This window comes from Mercenaria mercenaria, chromosome 11 (assembly GCF_021730395.1).
Source record: "Mercenaria mercenaria strain notata chromosome 11, MADL_Memer_1, whole genome shotgun sequence".
Classification (NCBI taxonomy): domain Eukaryota; kingdom Metazoa; phylum Mollusca; class Bivalvia; order Venerida; family Veneridae; genus Mercenaria; species Mercenaria mercenaria.
The window spans coordinates 81,683,196-81,696,794 of NC_069371.1; the positions used below are offsets into that span (position 1 = coordinate 81,683,196).

General features: G+C 34.9%; 1 protein-coding gene across 1 annotated transcript in view; it reads right to left on the minus strand.

Moving 5' to 3' along the window:
- Positions 1-13,599, minus strand: part of LOC123531250 (polycystin-1-like) — a 243,770-nt gene that overhangs the window by 183,543 nt on the left and 46,628 nt on the right. The window contains exons 4-5 of the mRNA XM_053518239.1: positions 13,273-13,451; positions 2,388-2,537 (exon numbers count right to left, since the gene is read on the minus strand). Coding sequence (XP_053374214.1) covers positions 2,388-2,537; positions 13,273-13,451 — 329 coding nt within the window. The remainder of the gene's footprint in view (positions 1-2,387; positions 2,538-13,272; positions 13,452-13,599) is intronic.

The following is a 13,599-nucleotide window of genomic DNA, read 5'->3' on the forward strand; positions in this document are numbered from 1 at the left end:
AAATAGCAGTTTTTAGTTCAGACCATTTTCACATAAGGATGTTAGACTTGAAGTTTGAAGCAAATTGATAAGATTGTGCATCTGAGCAACTTTGATCCATTCCTTCAAAAAGTGTATGTCTACTGAGGAGCTGAACACACAAAATTTCTTCTATTTATGGTCATCTTCATATCAAGGTCCTTCACCTGTGAAACTTTCAAGCGTATCCTTTCAATATTGTTTGAGGAGTTGGACATACCAGATTTTTCTCTATATTCTATCTAGCAAAACTATCAAAGGGCCATAACTGCTGTGAAATAGTCACAGCAAAAGTTCCTTCCATTATGGTCATCTCCACATCAAGCTTGTCCATCTGTGAAAATTTGAAACAAATCATGCTAATAGTGTGGGATGACTTGGACATACAACATTTTGGGACATACGGACGTACAGACAGCAGCAACAACATATGCCCCCAATATAAATGTGGGAGCATAACTACCATGAGGGGCTCACAGACTTTTCATCCGATACTCCAACTTTAAACTAAGTTGCTATATAATTTGTACATAATCAATGTGACTGTAAAATTAAAGGAACAGATTAAAATTTTCTATTTTAAACAAACAAACAGCTATAATAATTACATAACACAATGAATCATGCATTTTTTGCAACACAGTCATGATACAATACAAACAGTTCTGAAGCACGCCTGAAATATGTTCTTCCCTATTTTTGCAATGCAAATTGTCAAATAGGAAAAAAAAACAGTGACAAAAAACACAAGTGGTATTCATGAACAAAGTATAATCTGTTATGTATGGAAGCCTACTGGCACCAAATCTTATGATTTTCTCATTCTCCTCCTATTTTGTTATTCAGATGAACCTCCATATTGTCAACAGAATATTCATTATGTCACTCAGTGAGAGAGAGCTATGTGTATGTAATGAGTGTGGATGGAAATTGAGGCAAATATTGTACAGAACACATTAAGTATTGTCTCCATGACGATATGTGTTGTTTCATTCAGCTCTAGTCTGCAACACTGTTGATAGCTGTACTTATTTTACAGTACAGCAGCAAATTTTTCATAATTACAACTGAACATGAATGCCAGTGTCAAAACTGATGCACCCCTCCCCTCCCCTAGCTCCCCCACCCCAACCTTCCCTGCCACAGCAAACTACTACACACTACTTGTTGAGTAGACTAGTTATCAATTTTCTCAATTTTTGACTAATTCAAGGGCCATAACTACTGCAAAGCCTATCCAGCTGGCTGTCACACTTTGCTGAAATAATATGCCCATAAACATTCTAAGTTTGGTGAACACTGGATAAGAACTATTTAAGTTATTAAGTGGACACTCGAGATGCACTAACAGCTGTGAAAGGCTTGTGGTTCATACTAAGCAACCTTGACCAACACACCACAGGCAATACTAGGAGTACAGTCAAATTTTTATTCCCAACCAAAAATACATTGAGAGCATAAATACTGAAATAAACAAGGAGCTGTTGTTTTCATTCAACCCCCCCCCCCCCTCCCCGAGTGTATAAGGTCAAGGTCATCTAACTATAGGTCAGTTTGTAGGTCTTGCCACAAGGTTTATTCAGTGCGAGTATGAAATAAATTTGGTCATTAATATGGGCTGTAAGACCAAAAATGTTGTTTATCAAGGTTTGAAGTTTGAAGGTGAAGGTCATATAAGTTTCAAGGTCATTTATATTTAGGTCAGTTTGTAGGTCATGCAACAAGGACTGTTGAGTAGAGTATAAACTAAATTGGGTCATTAATGTGGGCTGTTGGCGAAGCAGTAAAATCTTGTATGGACAGACTGACAAATTGATGCACAGTTCAATTGCTATATGCCTAGTTTAAAGGTTATGATCATATGAAGGTCAAGGTCATCTATATATGGGTCAGTTTGTAGGTCTGGTCAGAAGTTTTGTCGAGTTGGAGTATCAACTAAACTGGATTATTTATGTGGGTTTTAGGATCAAAAGTGTTGTTTATCAAAATTTCAAGTTTGAAGTTGAAGTTCATCTTAAGGTCAAGGTCATTTATATTTAGGTAAGTTTGTAGGTCTGGCCACAAGGATTGTTGAGAATGAATAGGAACTAAACTGGGTCACTTATATCGGCTGTAGAACCAAAAATGTTTATTAAGGTTTTAAGTTTAAATGTAAAAGTCATATGAGGGTCAAGATGATTTATGTTTAGGTCAGTTTGTAGTCTTGCCACAAGGGTTGTTGAGTGTGAGTATTAACTAAATCGGGTCATTTATGTGAGCTGTAGGCGAAACAGTAAATTCTTGTACAGCTGGACAAACGGGTGGACAGACAGTTCAATCTCAATATGCCCATGGGCATTAAAGGAGTAAATCAAAGATACTGTACTTACCAATTGTATAGTTGCCAGGTTTTTCAAATTTGTACTTTGGTCTATGCAAAATGTGAGTAAAATCTCTCATTGGAACAGATTCCTGGAAGCTGGTTCCCTCTTGTCTCACTTTCCATCTGATGTCAAGCTGGTGCCCAAGCTCAAGATTATCTAAAAGTAACATAAAAGTTGTATTATCATATGACTTCTATAGGCAAACTTAACTTTTGACACTGGACATATAGCTTTTGGGTTTACTTAAAGGGAATTCCTAGTAGTTTTTTATGCGCATCTTTCTGTGCAGCCAACACTTTCTATTGAAAACTGAAGTCAACATTTGTTGAAACATGTTACAGACAATCTTAAATATGAGGAATCTTGAATGAAATAACATTTTTGATAAGTTTTATCAGAAATCAAATGTTGATACTGGTTTATGTTGAATTGACAAGTATCATGCCTGACAGGTATCTTGCAATTTTTGTGGTTGTGTTTTCACATGGCATTTTAGTACAAAGACAGTGTTGTTCATATAATGTAAGATAACTGACTTAGTACTGATAAGATAATATCACCTTTCAGATTATTTAGTAATCAATTATAGAAAGAACTAAGAATTTTTAAAACGTTTTTTTTTTAACTTTTAGCAGACATACATTGTAATCAATTTGGTCAGGTTCACACCATTTCAGTCCGAACAGGTGTTGAATTCTAGCGGTCTTAACATAAAATTTAGCCTGGTGACCCATACATTTTTAGCCATTTTTATGCTCACAATACAATTATCTATACACAAGAAAAACAGGAAAAAATTCTATGAGAGAGTTTTTTCAAAATTTAAAAAAATATTCTTCACTATGGGTATTTTCATTGAAAAAAGTTCACAAAAGTAAATATGAAACAATATTTTTTTTTCATTTGTACCCATTACTGTAAGGATACAGTATTACAAATATGACTATGATATCAAATAAGTATATAATAAAATCTGTAAAAAGAAATAAAACCATATTGTGCTGTCTTGATGTATATTTTGGTTGGTATTTATAAAAAAGCAGAAAATTATGAAAATGTTGAAAAATCACTGGCAGTTTCAGCAACAGTGGGTGTGTTCAAAACAATTTTTCACAAAAAGAAGCCTGGTGACCTATTGATTTTATTTGTTCATTGTTTTCAGCACAAAATTTCCTATCATATATATGAATTTAATCAAAGGCCTGAAGGGCCTGAGAGTCGGCTAATGATTGATGTACTGGTAGTATAGTCTACCAGTTTCAGTTTGGTTTTAGTTTTTGTCCCCAACTGAACAGAGATTTTGTTACAATAGATGAAATGGACATTCAATCGATGCCTAGTAAAACTGTGATTGACATTATACAAGTATTTGAACCCAATATATTTCTCTAAAATTGAAGAGTGGTTCGCAAAAATAAAAATGTTGAAAGTACAAACTACAATTTGACAGGTGACACTAAGATACTGCCCATGACTATAAATATTTTTCCAGTAAACATTTGCCTCCGGCATTACCAAAACAGGCAATTATCGGCTGGTATATATTCGCACATGATGAAATTTGAATATGAAAATTTATATATTGAAATTTTATAGCGCGGATTGCCACATACAATTTGTAACGGATGGACGAAAGAACTGTTATTTTACAGATAAGGGGCCTGGCAATAACCGTGTCACACGCTAGGTATTGTTCAATCATATTATAAGGGATATGAATTTAAAGTATACTTACTTCTGCGTTTAAAGATATGTAAATGTTGCTGAGTGTCAATATATAGTCTCATGAATGTTTACACTGACAGGAAAATTGCGCATTCGAAACTAAGAGAAGTTACTCGGACTAGCTACCAATTTCGGAAAAGATAATCAATATTAATAAATTTAAATGCAGTTCTTTTTTAGTTAAAACCATCATTTATTCTATTTCAGACCTGTTAACCCCTTCAAAACCATGTCAGTAGTCTCCAAGTCTATGTACTTTCAATTATCCGTTTTGATTCATGTAGACAGACAGGCCCAGACTGGGCTGAAAAAATGTTTGAGTCATTTTTACGTGGTCGGTAGCAGGGTGGGTGTGGGGAGGGGTGTTCCTTCCCGCTTTGAACTGCAGTCAGATTTTGAAATGCGCATTGTGGCAGGTGGTAAAAGAGCAAATGTATCAAACTGTAAAGGGGCAATATGAAGGGAGGGTGTGGGATGATACCCCCTCCTGCAAGTAGGGTTTGGGGTATCACCACAAGGAAATTTTGAAAATGTCGAACCTTTAAACAGCCTTTGGTGCGATTTAACTAACTTTCTAACTGAAAATTTTATGTTTCAGTTTCTAAATATTACCTAGATTCTTTTTAGTATTACAATATTCAAAGTATGAATGACTGTCACTTCATATTTTTACTTTCAGGTCATGCCTCAGCACTAGAATATAAGTCTGATATTGATTCTATGTATGTATTATAAAAATAAATTCTAGAATCATTTCTGTTACAATAACATCTATCATGTCTGTTACTTTAATGTTTAAATTCATAACACAGCTCGATGTTTATCCAAAATATTATATCCGGATATGATTACACTTTCTTTTATACCGCCAAAATCTCCAGTTTCAACAATATGTTTTACAAATTGTGATGATATGAATACAGTTTAGCAGCAATTGGCAGTATCTGACATTGAAGTTTACGGTGAAATTATTTAAATCATTTCATAAAAAAAATTGTTTCGTCTCGTCAAAGCACTCTAACATAGACGATCTACTTTCGATTACAAAACCTACAAGAAAATACAATTTAATGTTTCGCCGATTTGTTTATTTCTCGAAAAATAAGAAATAAAATCATTTTTTAAAATCAGTAGTAATTAAACAAATCAGTAAGAGCTCTTTCTCGGGATAATTTATCCGCTTACTTACTGCAAAAATCAAGCCATGTGTCATCATGAAAAGCAGAATGAGTGACGGTTTCATTTTTTTGCGAACCTTAATCGTAAGCAAATTATCCAAACCAGTCAAAATTCCAGAAAGGTTACGATCTAGATTCTTTCTAGTATTACAATATCCAAAGTATGACTGTCACTTCATCTTTTTACTTTCAGATCATGCCTCAGGACTGAATACGAGTCTGACATAGATTATATGTAGGTGTAATAAAAATAAATTCTAGAATCATTTCTGTTACAATAATAAGTATCATATATGTTACTTGAATGTTAAAATTTCATAACACAGCTCGATATTTACCCAAAATATTATATCCGGATACGATTACACTTTTCTCCAGTTTCAACAATATATTTTACAAATTGTGATGTTACGAAGACATTTAGCAGCAATTGGCAGTATCTGACATTGAAGTTTACGGTTAAATTACCTCTTATTTAAATATTTTCATAAAAAAGTTGTTTCGTTTCGTCAAAGCAGCCAAACATAGACGATCTACTTTCGATTTCAAAAACTACAAGAAAATACAATTTAATGTTTCGCCGATTTGTTTATTTCTCGAAAAATAAGAATTAATATCATTTTTAATATCAGTAGTAACTAAACAAACCAGTAAGAGCTTCTTCTTCTGATAATTTATCCGTTTACTGACTGCAAAATTCAACCCACGCAAAGTCGTAGAAGCATTGTTATAAACAGGTCACGCGTGTTCGCCGAGAAGTGTCCAGAATGTAGTTAGGATTCATCCGCGAAGTCTCGGAAGAATTAACGTACTGCACATATCTTATTCGGGTCATTTAAAATGAAGCTGTCATAATTTAATTTCATCGATGTGGTAAACTCTTTGATAAGAGACATTCCAATGCTTTCAGAGGTACCCACTCAATAAAATACTAGCAGTATGTTCTGGAACTATATTTTGTCTTTCGCTGGATGTTACGCAGCTTTGTAAGTCTGCGCAATTCATAAAATGCACAGCACAATAAATTTGTTATTTGCGCAATGATTTTAACGATTATTTTTTGAAACTGACAGGGTAACAAATGGATAATTTGGCTCATAAGTTAATATGCAGTTTTTGTTTGAATTTGTAAACATCATATTTGCTATTTTGTGACAAAATGGCATAAAATTCGTCACCATAATCATATGCGCAAATGTATAACCAAATCCCGCAGAATCGTTATGTGTGTTTATGCTTAATGAGTTACCGCGCAAGAAAATACAGTTGGCTTTATTCGAGTACTGCACAATCACAAGTCATAAATATGACAGATTACATTGTATATTGGTCATAGCAAATAGGATTGACATAAATGAACTTCATTCGATCAATGAACTCTTTGAAATTAGACACAATCCAATGGAACTACATCACTTCGCTGTGTTGTGAGGCCATTTAAGAATGAGAAATCGTGCGATAGCAAGGACTCGTCAAACGCTTGACAGCGTTTAGCCGACTCAAAAACAAGAGGGCCATGATGGCCCTATATCGCTCACCTGTTATCATTGCACTTGAGGACAAGAAGGCCCTCAGAAAAAATATCTAAGTCCAAAGGACAGGAACAACAAAGGGAAGAAATTTAACCAAAAAGAAAAAAAAATTCTTACAAGGTATAGATATGTCAAAATACACCTAAAACTGAATTGGGAGACTTGCTATATACGAAGAATTAACCTGGTCATCGTGATTTAGAATCCAGCTTATTTGATATCTTTTTAAAGCTTAAAAAATTTACCTAATCATTAATAAAATGGAATCCTCAAAGGAATGAAATAAATCTTGTAGATAAAATCGATACAAAACATTCCAGGTTGGGTCAATTTTCAAGGATCGGCCGGCAAAGGCATTCAATAGTCAAAAGTTTAATTTAGAATATATATATGTGTGACAATCAATCTACATTTTGAAAGATTACAACCTTTTAAAATAATTATCGTTTAATTGACCGTTATCAGCCATTTCTTCCAATCAAGGCTACATGTTGCTTCACCGCCTAAGTGCTAACAACAACGAGATTTTCCGCTATTGTTCCTAATATTAAATTATCATAAAACTGTTATTGATTGCATAATTTTGTCAATTCATAATCAGGGTCATCAAAATAGCTGACTGTAAATTAATCTGGGTCATCAAAAGATCACAGTGCGCGTTCAATATGAGTGGTGATCGGAGCAAGCTTAATCAACATGTGTCCCACTCGAGGGCATGGATTATCGGATAATTAGGAATAAACAATGTGACACCGGTGACTGTTTATTGTGTTTTATTCATGTAAAACTGTACAATTTAAAGGCCAAAAAACTAGTTTTTTGGGGGGTTATTTTTGTTTTTCTATATTTTTAATTTTCCAGGACATTTCAACACTATCCGGGACACCCGGACGAGTATGTGATTTCCGGGACAATCCCGGACAATCCGGGACGTATGACATGTATGCCTAAAAATTGGAGGTACCATCCAAGTTGTACCACAGAAAAGTGGGCTCGGTTTTTCCCTACGGCCAATAATAAAAAAGTTACTAAAAATAAACTATTTATAGTAACGTAAAGGGGAAGTAATTAAAAAAAAATTATTGTAAGTGAACAAAAGAAGGATCTGCCAAATAAATCTGTTGACATAAATGAAATTTCAGATCAGTATCTTCATTAGTTACGGAGATATACCCATTTTAATTTGAAATAAAGGGAGGTAATTTGATATAAAATCAGTCCATAGTTATCTACCCTGATTTGCTCAGTCCAACTAATGACAATAATGAAATTTCAAATAAGTCCTATAAGTACTACTGATATAAATCCATTTTGGTTACAATCAGGGGAGGTAATCAGATATAAAATAACTCTGGAACCTACAATTGGATCTGACTTGTCATGGAATCCAAGATTTGTTGTTGAAGATATTTTGGAAGTTTGTATCAAATAAAACCATAAATGAAGTCTCTATATGGCTGCAAAAGCCAAAATAGCAGATTTTGGACCTTTAAGGGGCCATAACTCTGGAACCCATGATGGAATCTGGCCAGTTCAAAAAAGGAACCAAGATCTTGTGGTGATACAAATTGTGTGCAAGTTTGGTTAAAATCAAATCATACATGAAGCTGCTATTGTGCAAACAAGGTCAAAATAGCTAATTTTGGCCCTTTCAGGGGCCATAACTCTGGAACCCATTAAGGGATCTGGCCAGTTCAAGAAAGGAACCAAGATCTTATGGTGATACAAGTTGTGTGCTAGTTTGGTAAAAATCAAATCATAAATAAAGCTGCTATTGTGCAGACAAGGTCAAAATAAATAATTTTGGCCCTTTCAGGGGCCATAACTCTGGAACCCATAATGGGATCTGGCCAGTTCAAGAAAGGAACTGCGATCTTATGGTGATACAAGTTGTGTGCAAGTTTGGTTAAAATAAAATCATAAATGAAACCACTATCGTGCAGACAATAAATTGTTGACGCACGTACAGACAGACGGACTGACGACGGACGAAGGGTGATCACAAAAGCTCACCTTGTCACTAAGTGATAGGTGAGCTAAAAATCTATGAAAGGAAAAAAATTATAGGAATTCTCCAACTATTTTTGAGACTTTTAGAAATATAGAAAAGGCCAAATTTATTTTCCCTCCTTCCCTATCGTTTGGAGACAAAGAAAGAGGCAACTTGTAGGCAGAAGCAGGTTTTGGGAGGGTTGGAGAGGCAGAAGCAGGTTTTGGGAGGGTTGGAGAGGCAGAAGTAGGTTTTGGGAGGGTTGGAGAGGCAGAAGTAGGTTTTGGGAGGGTTGAGAGGCAGAAGCAGGTTTTGGGAGGGTTGGAGAGGCAGAAGCAGGTTTTGGGAGGGTCGGAGAGGCAGAAGCAGGTTTTGGGAGGGTCGGAGAGGCAGAAGCAGGTTTTGGGAGGGTTGGAGAGGCAGAAGCAGGTTTTGGGAGGGTCGGAGAGGCAGAAGCAGGTTTTGGGAGGGTCGGAGAGGCAGAAGCAGGTTTTGGGAGGGTCGGAGAGGCGTGAAGCAGGTTTTGGGAGGGTTGAGAGGCAGAAGTAGGTTTTGGGAGGGTTGGAGAGGCAGAAGTAGGTTTTGGGAGGGTTGGAGAGGCAGAAGTAGGTTTTTGGAGGGTTGGAGAGGCAGAAGTAGGTTTTGGGAGGGTTGGAGAGGCAGAAGTAGGTTTTGGGAGGGTTGGAGAGGTGTGAAGCAGGTTTTGGGAGGGTTGAGAGGCAGAAGTAGGTTTTGGGAGGGTTGGAGAGGCAGAAGTAGGTTTTGGGAGGGTTGGAGAGGCAGAAGTAGGTTTTGGGAGGGTTGGAGAGGCGTGAAGCAGGTTTTGGGAGGGTTGGAGAGGCAGAAGTAGGTTTTGGGAGGGTTGGAGAGGCAGAAGTAGGTTTTTGGAGGGTTGGAGAGGCAGAAGTAGGTTTTGGGAGGGTTGGAGAGGCAGAAGTAGGTTTTGGGAGGGTTGGAGAGGCGTGAAGCAGAATTGATAATTCCAATTTATTTACTTAACTGCAAATATAGATAGTACTGAAAACATTCTTTCAACCACTTGTTTGGCCATATTATTCAATATCTGACCTTGAACTGTCTTTTACATTATTAAAAATTTAACATTTGTTTATTTAGATACAGTTTTGACATAATCAAACAAGAGCTGTCCGTAAGACAGCACACTCGACTTTTCTCAGTACTTGACTCTGAGTTAGAGCTTTGCCAGTAAAAACTTTACAAAACTTCAACAAACAAATTCTAAGTTAAAAAGGGGCATAACTCTATCAAATTTCAAATCAGAGTTATGGGGACTGTTTCTCCTGGTGAAAACTTTGATAGTAAATAACTATTTTAAGTTTTAAGTCCAAAGCTTTGATAGTAACAGAGATATTTGACTTGATCAAAAACTTTAACCAATGGCGACGGTGATGCCGGGGCCAGTGCAATAGCTCTAATTTTTCTTCGAAAAGTCGAGCTAAAAATTGAAAAAATATAACTGCCTTTCCCTTGTTTACAAATACGAGGAGGAAATCACTTAAATCACTATCAGAGAAACTGAATTCTGAGGAACTCATAAGACAGGAAATTAAGCAAAGTTTATAGAGCAATGCAGAAATCATCTTGGACATTAAAATCCTTATTTTTATAAATTGCTTTCAAATTGCTATTTGATTTCCTACAATATCCCTGATAAATTCTTTATTTCATCTATTACATTTTATCTAAAGACATGAACTCATTCTCTTGTCAAAAATATGCAAGAAAGCATTTTTTCATTTGATTATTGCATGTTAAGACAAGTTACTCGCATGCTAAGACAAATTATTAGAAATAATGGGGACCCCCTTTAAAAGGGTAACAAACCGCCTGCCGACATTCATTAAATGATAGCTTTGCATGGCTGCCTCAGACTGCAGGAAATTAGTTTGCAATTCAATACAATCATCAATATGTATAATACCACAATTATCTTGACAAATTGGATGTTCCCTGCATTGCTGTAATCAAAGCTTCATTGATTCACAATACCTCTCCAGGCAACAATACTTCTCACAATTTCTGTTTTTTTTTTGAAGAAATAATATCCCTTCTTCAAAGACGCTTTCAGAACTACTCAACTCAAAGGAAGAATTGTTATTTACACTTAACTGAGTTTATACAGGGCTTTTAATACAGAAACAGACACCTGCACCATATTCTATTCAAACATCAAATAAGACAAAATATCCCTAAAGTTTCTATAGTATAGAAATGTATTCATATAACTTTAGTCATTACAAAATACATTGAATTTCTAACTTAAGATGTGGCATACGTTACTGCTCATAGTTCACAAAGACCTAAAGTGACATATTTTTCAAGTCTTTTTTTCCATTTTTCAATGACTTTTCAGTTTTTTCATGACATTTTACTCGCTGACAGAGAGTGAAAAAGAAAACAAAAAATCCTTCCGGTTACCTAGAAACTGCAAATGCAAAAACATGCATTGCTCAATTAATTGCCCTTGATCTGTACACACATATGATTTAGTAACAATTCTTTTAAAATTTGACATTTCATCAAATTTCATTTTGAAAAAAATAAAAAACTCTAATTCATTATACTGGTCATCTTCAGTTATTTTCAATGAAGTATTTTGAAACTTAAGGCTATTTCAGAGAATTTCTCTGACTTTTTCATGATAAAATCTGCAGTTTTCAAATTCAATGACTTTTCCACTTCTCTAAGAACCCTACAATGCCTTTTCAGAAATATTTTAATAAGCGTAAGTTAAGCTACAATACTGGGAGGAGAATTTTGTCCCTCTATACAAAAATGAATAGAACAATTTTTGTTTGGGTCACAATAGAAAACCAACATGTTAATTTATTTATGAAACAATTTTTTTTTTACTAAAGCTTCATCCCTTGCCTAATTGATTCTATCATTTCATTACAAAAAATGTCAGTGGAAGGAATTCCATATTCAGGCATATTTCTCCAGAAGATTGCCAAAGGTTATATAGACTTAATAATGTTTATTTGAACGCAGAAAGTTGGTTTTCTTGCAGTAATTGGAATGAGCCAACTTGAACAAGATTTCCGGAGGGAGTGGTGGAAAAATATTACCCAATTTGCATGAGATAATCAGAACCAGTCTATGTCAGAAAATTTGATTATATCTAAAAAAAAGAAACAAACTTTAGCTATCAATTTCTGAAAAATATGAAAATTCTGTACTTTTGAACAATTTAAACCAATCTATCTCTTGTTAAGGTATCAGGATTATAACATATAGAAAACTCTTGCAAAACTAATTGAGAAAAACATTGTCTTGCAAATTAAGGAAGAAAAAAAAATGAACAGACGAATATCCGCTACTTTTTTCCCCAGCCTTTCAAGCAACTTCCAGATTGTAACTTGATAAAGTTTTGTCGCCATGACTTTTGACATCCTGGCTGAAAATAATTCGACTTTGACCTTGTCTTGACCTTCAACTAACAAAACCATCCTCCTTAGACCATCAAATTCATCTACACACTAGACTTTGTAAATTTCACTATTTTTACTAATAATTCAAGGCATTTCCACAGATCTAGTGACAATAATGTGTCTATCTACCAATTATATTTCTTACAATTTATGAGCTTGAAATCTGGCAGCTGCTGCTGAAGAAAATTATTATAAAGTTCTAAAATTAGGGAAATTCTAATACATAGTCAAAATCTGTCACATTTTGTTCAGTTCTGAGCAACAGTTCAAGCAAATTCCTAAACTGCCCGTTTCCAGCATGGGTTTTTCTGTCTTATGTTCAATAAGAGTTCCACAATAAGGAAGTTTTATCATTTCTGTCGATCAGTTGTTATTCCTACTGTCTACAGGTTGAAGGAAAAAAGTATTGTTTACCTCATTTGATGAAATAATTAGTATAATTTCTTCATAAATCAAGCACACTCCATTACGCTCCTCAATACACTGGCATGACTGTTGTTCTCAAGTAACATGTAACTGCTATGTTTAATGATTCTAGTTGGTAGTTTATACCGAACTGTCAAAATTTCAGGGACAAACTCATAAAACATTATTAAAGTACAGGCTATATATAAATGTTGTTGTTCGATTAGTTAGATGTACGGGAGCTGAATGAACTATAAGACAATGCTGCAATAATTAAGCAAGGCTGAAGAAACTGAGCGAACCAATTAGAAACTATACTGCAATTTCTGAAGGAGGACCACAAGGGAAGTGAAGCAGCTCTTGCACTGACAGACAATCTAATTAACATAAATAATCACTTAGTCTATTACAGCTATATTACCTGTGTACCAATTTGTGAGCAAAGTTTGGAGACAATAGTACACATGTACATGACAATATCCATTATCCAGTCAATGACAAACCATGTTACGGTCTTTAATTAATTAATCTTTAATTAATTAATCTGTAATTAAGAAAATACCAAATATCTTCTTCAGTTTTGGTGTATGTAATCTATATAATATTTACCTTGTGTGACATTCAGTGCAGCTGCCCTTGTCACATGTATCTCTATGGCAACAGGTTTTTCTACCACAGCAACTCCAACATCTGTTTCTATGTTAAGCATTGTCAAGAATGGTCCCTCACTAGCATATACAGCCCAGGATGTTTGTGCAACCCCTACTGGCAAGTTATGTTGACTACTCCTGAAAATTTACATTTTATACTATAATTTTCAGCTCAGTCAGGTGCAGTTTTGCATCTTACTTAAGCCAGCAAGTACATTATTTATATGTAAGATAAAAATCTGTTTGCTAAGTTCAAAGAATCTAGTATTATAGATCAAAGCTTTTT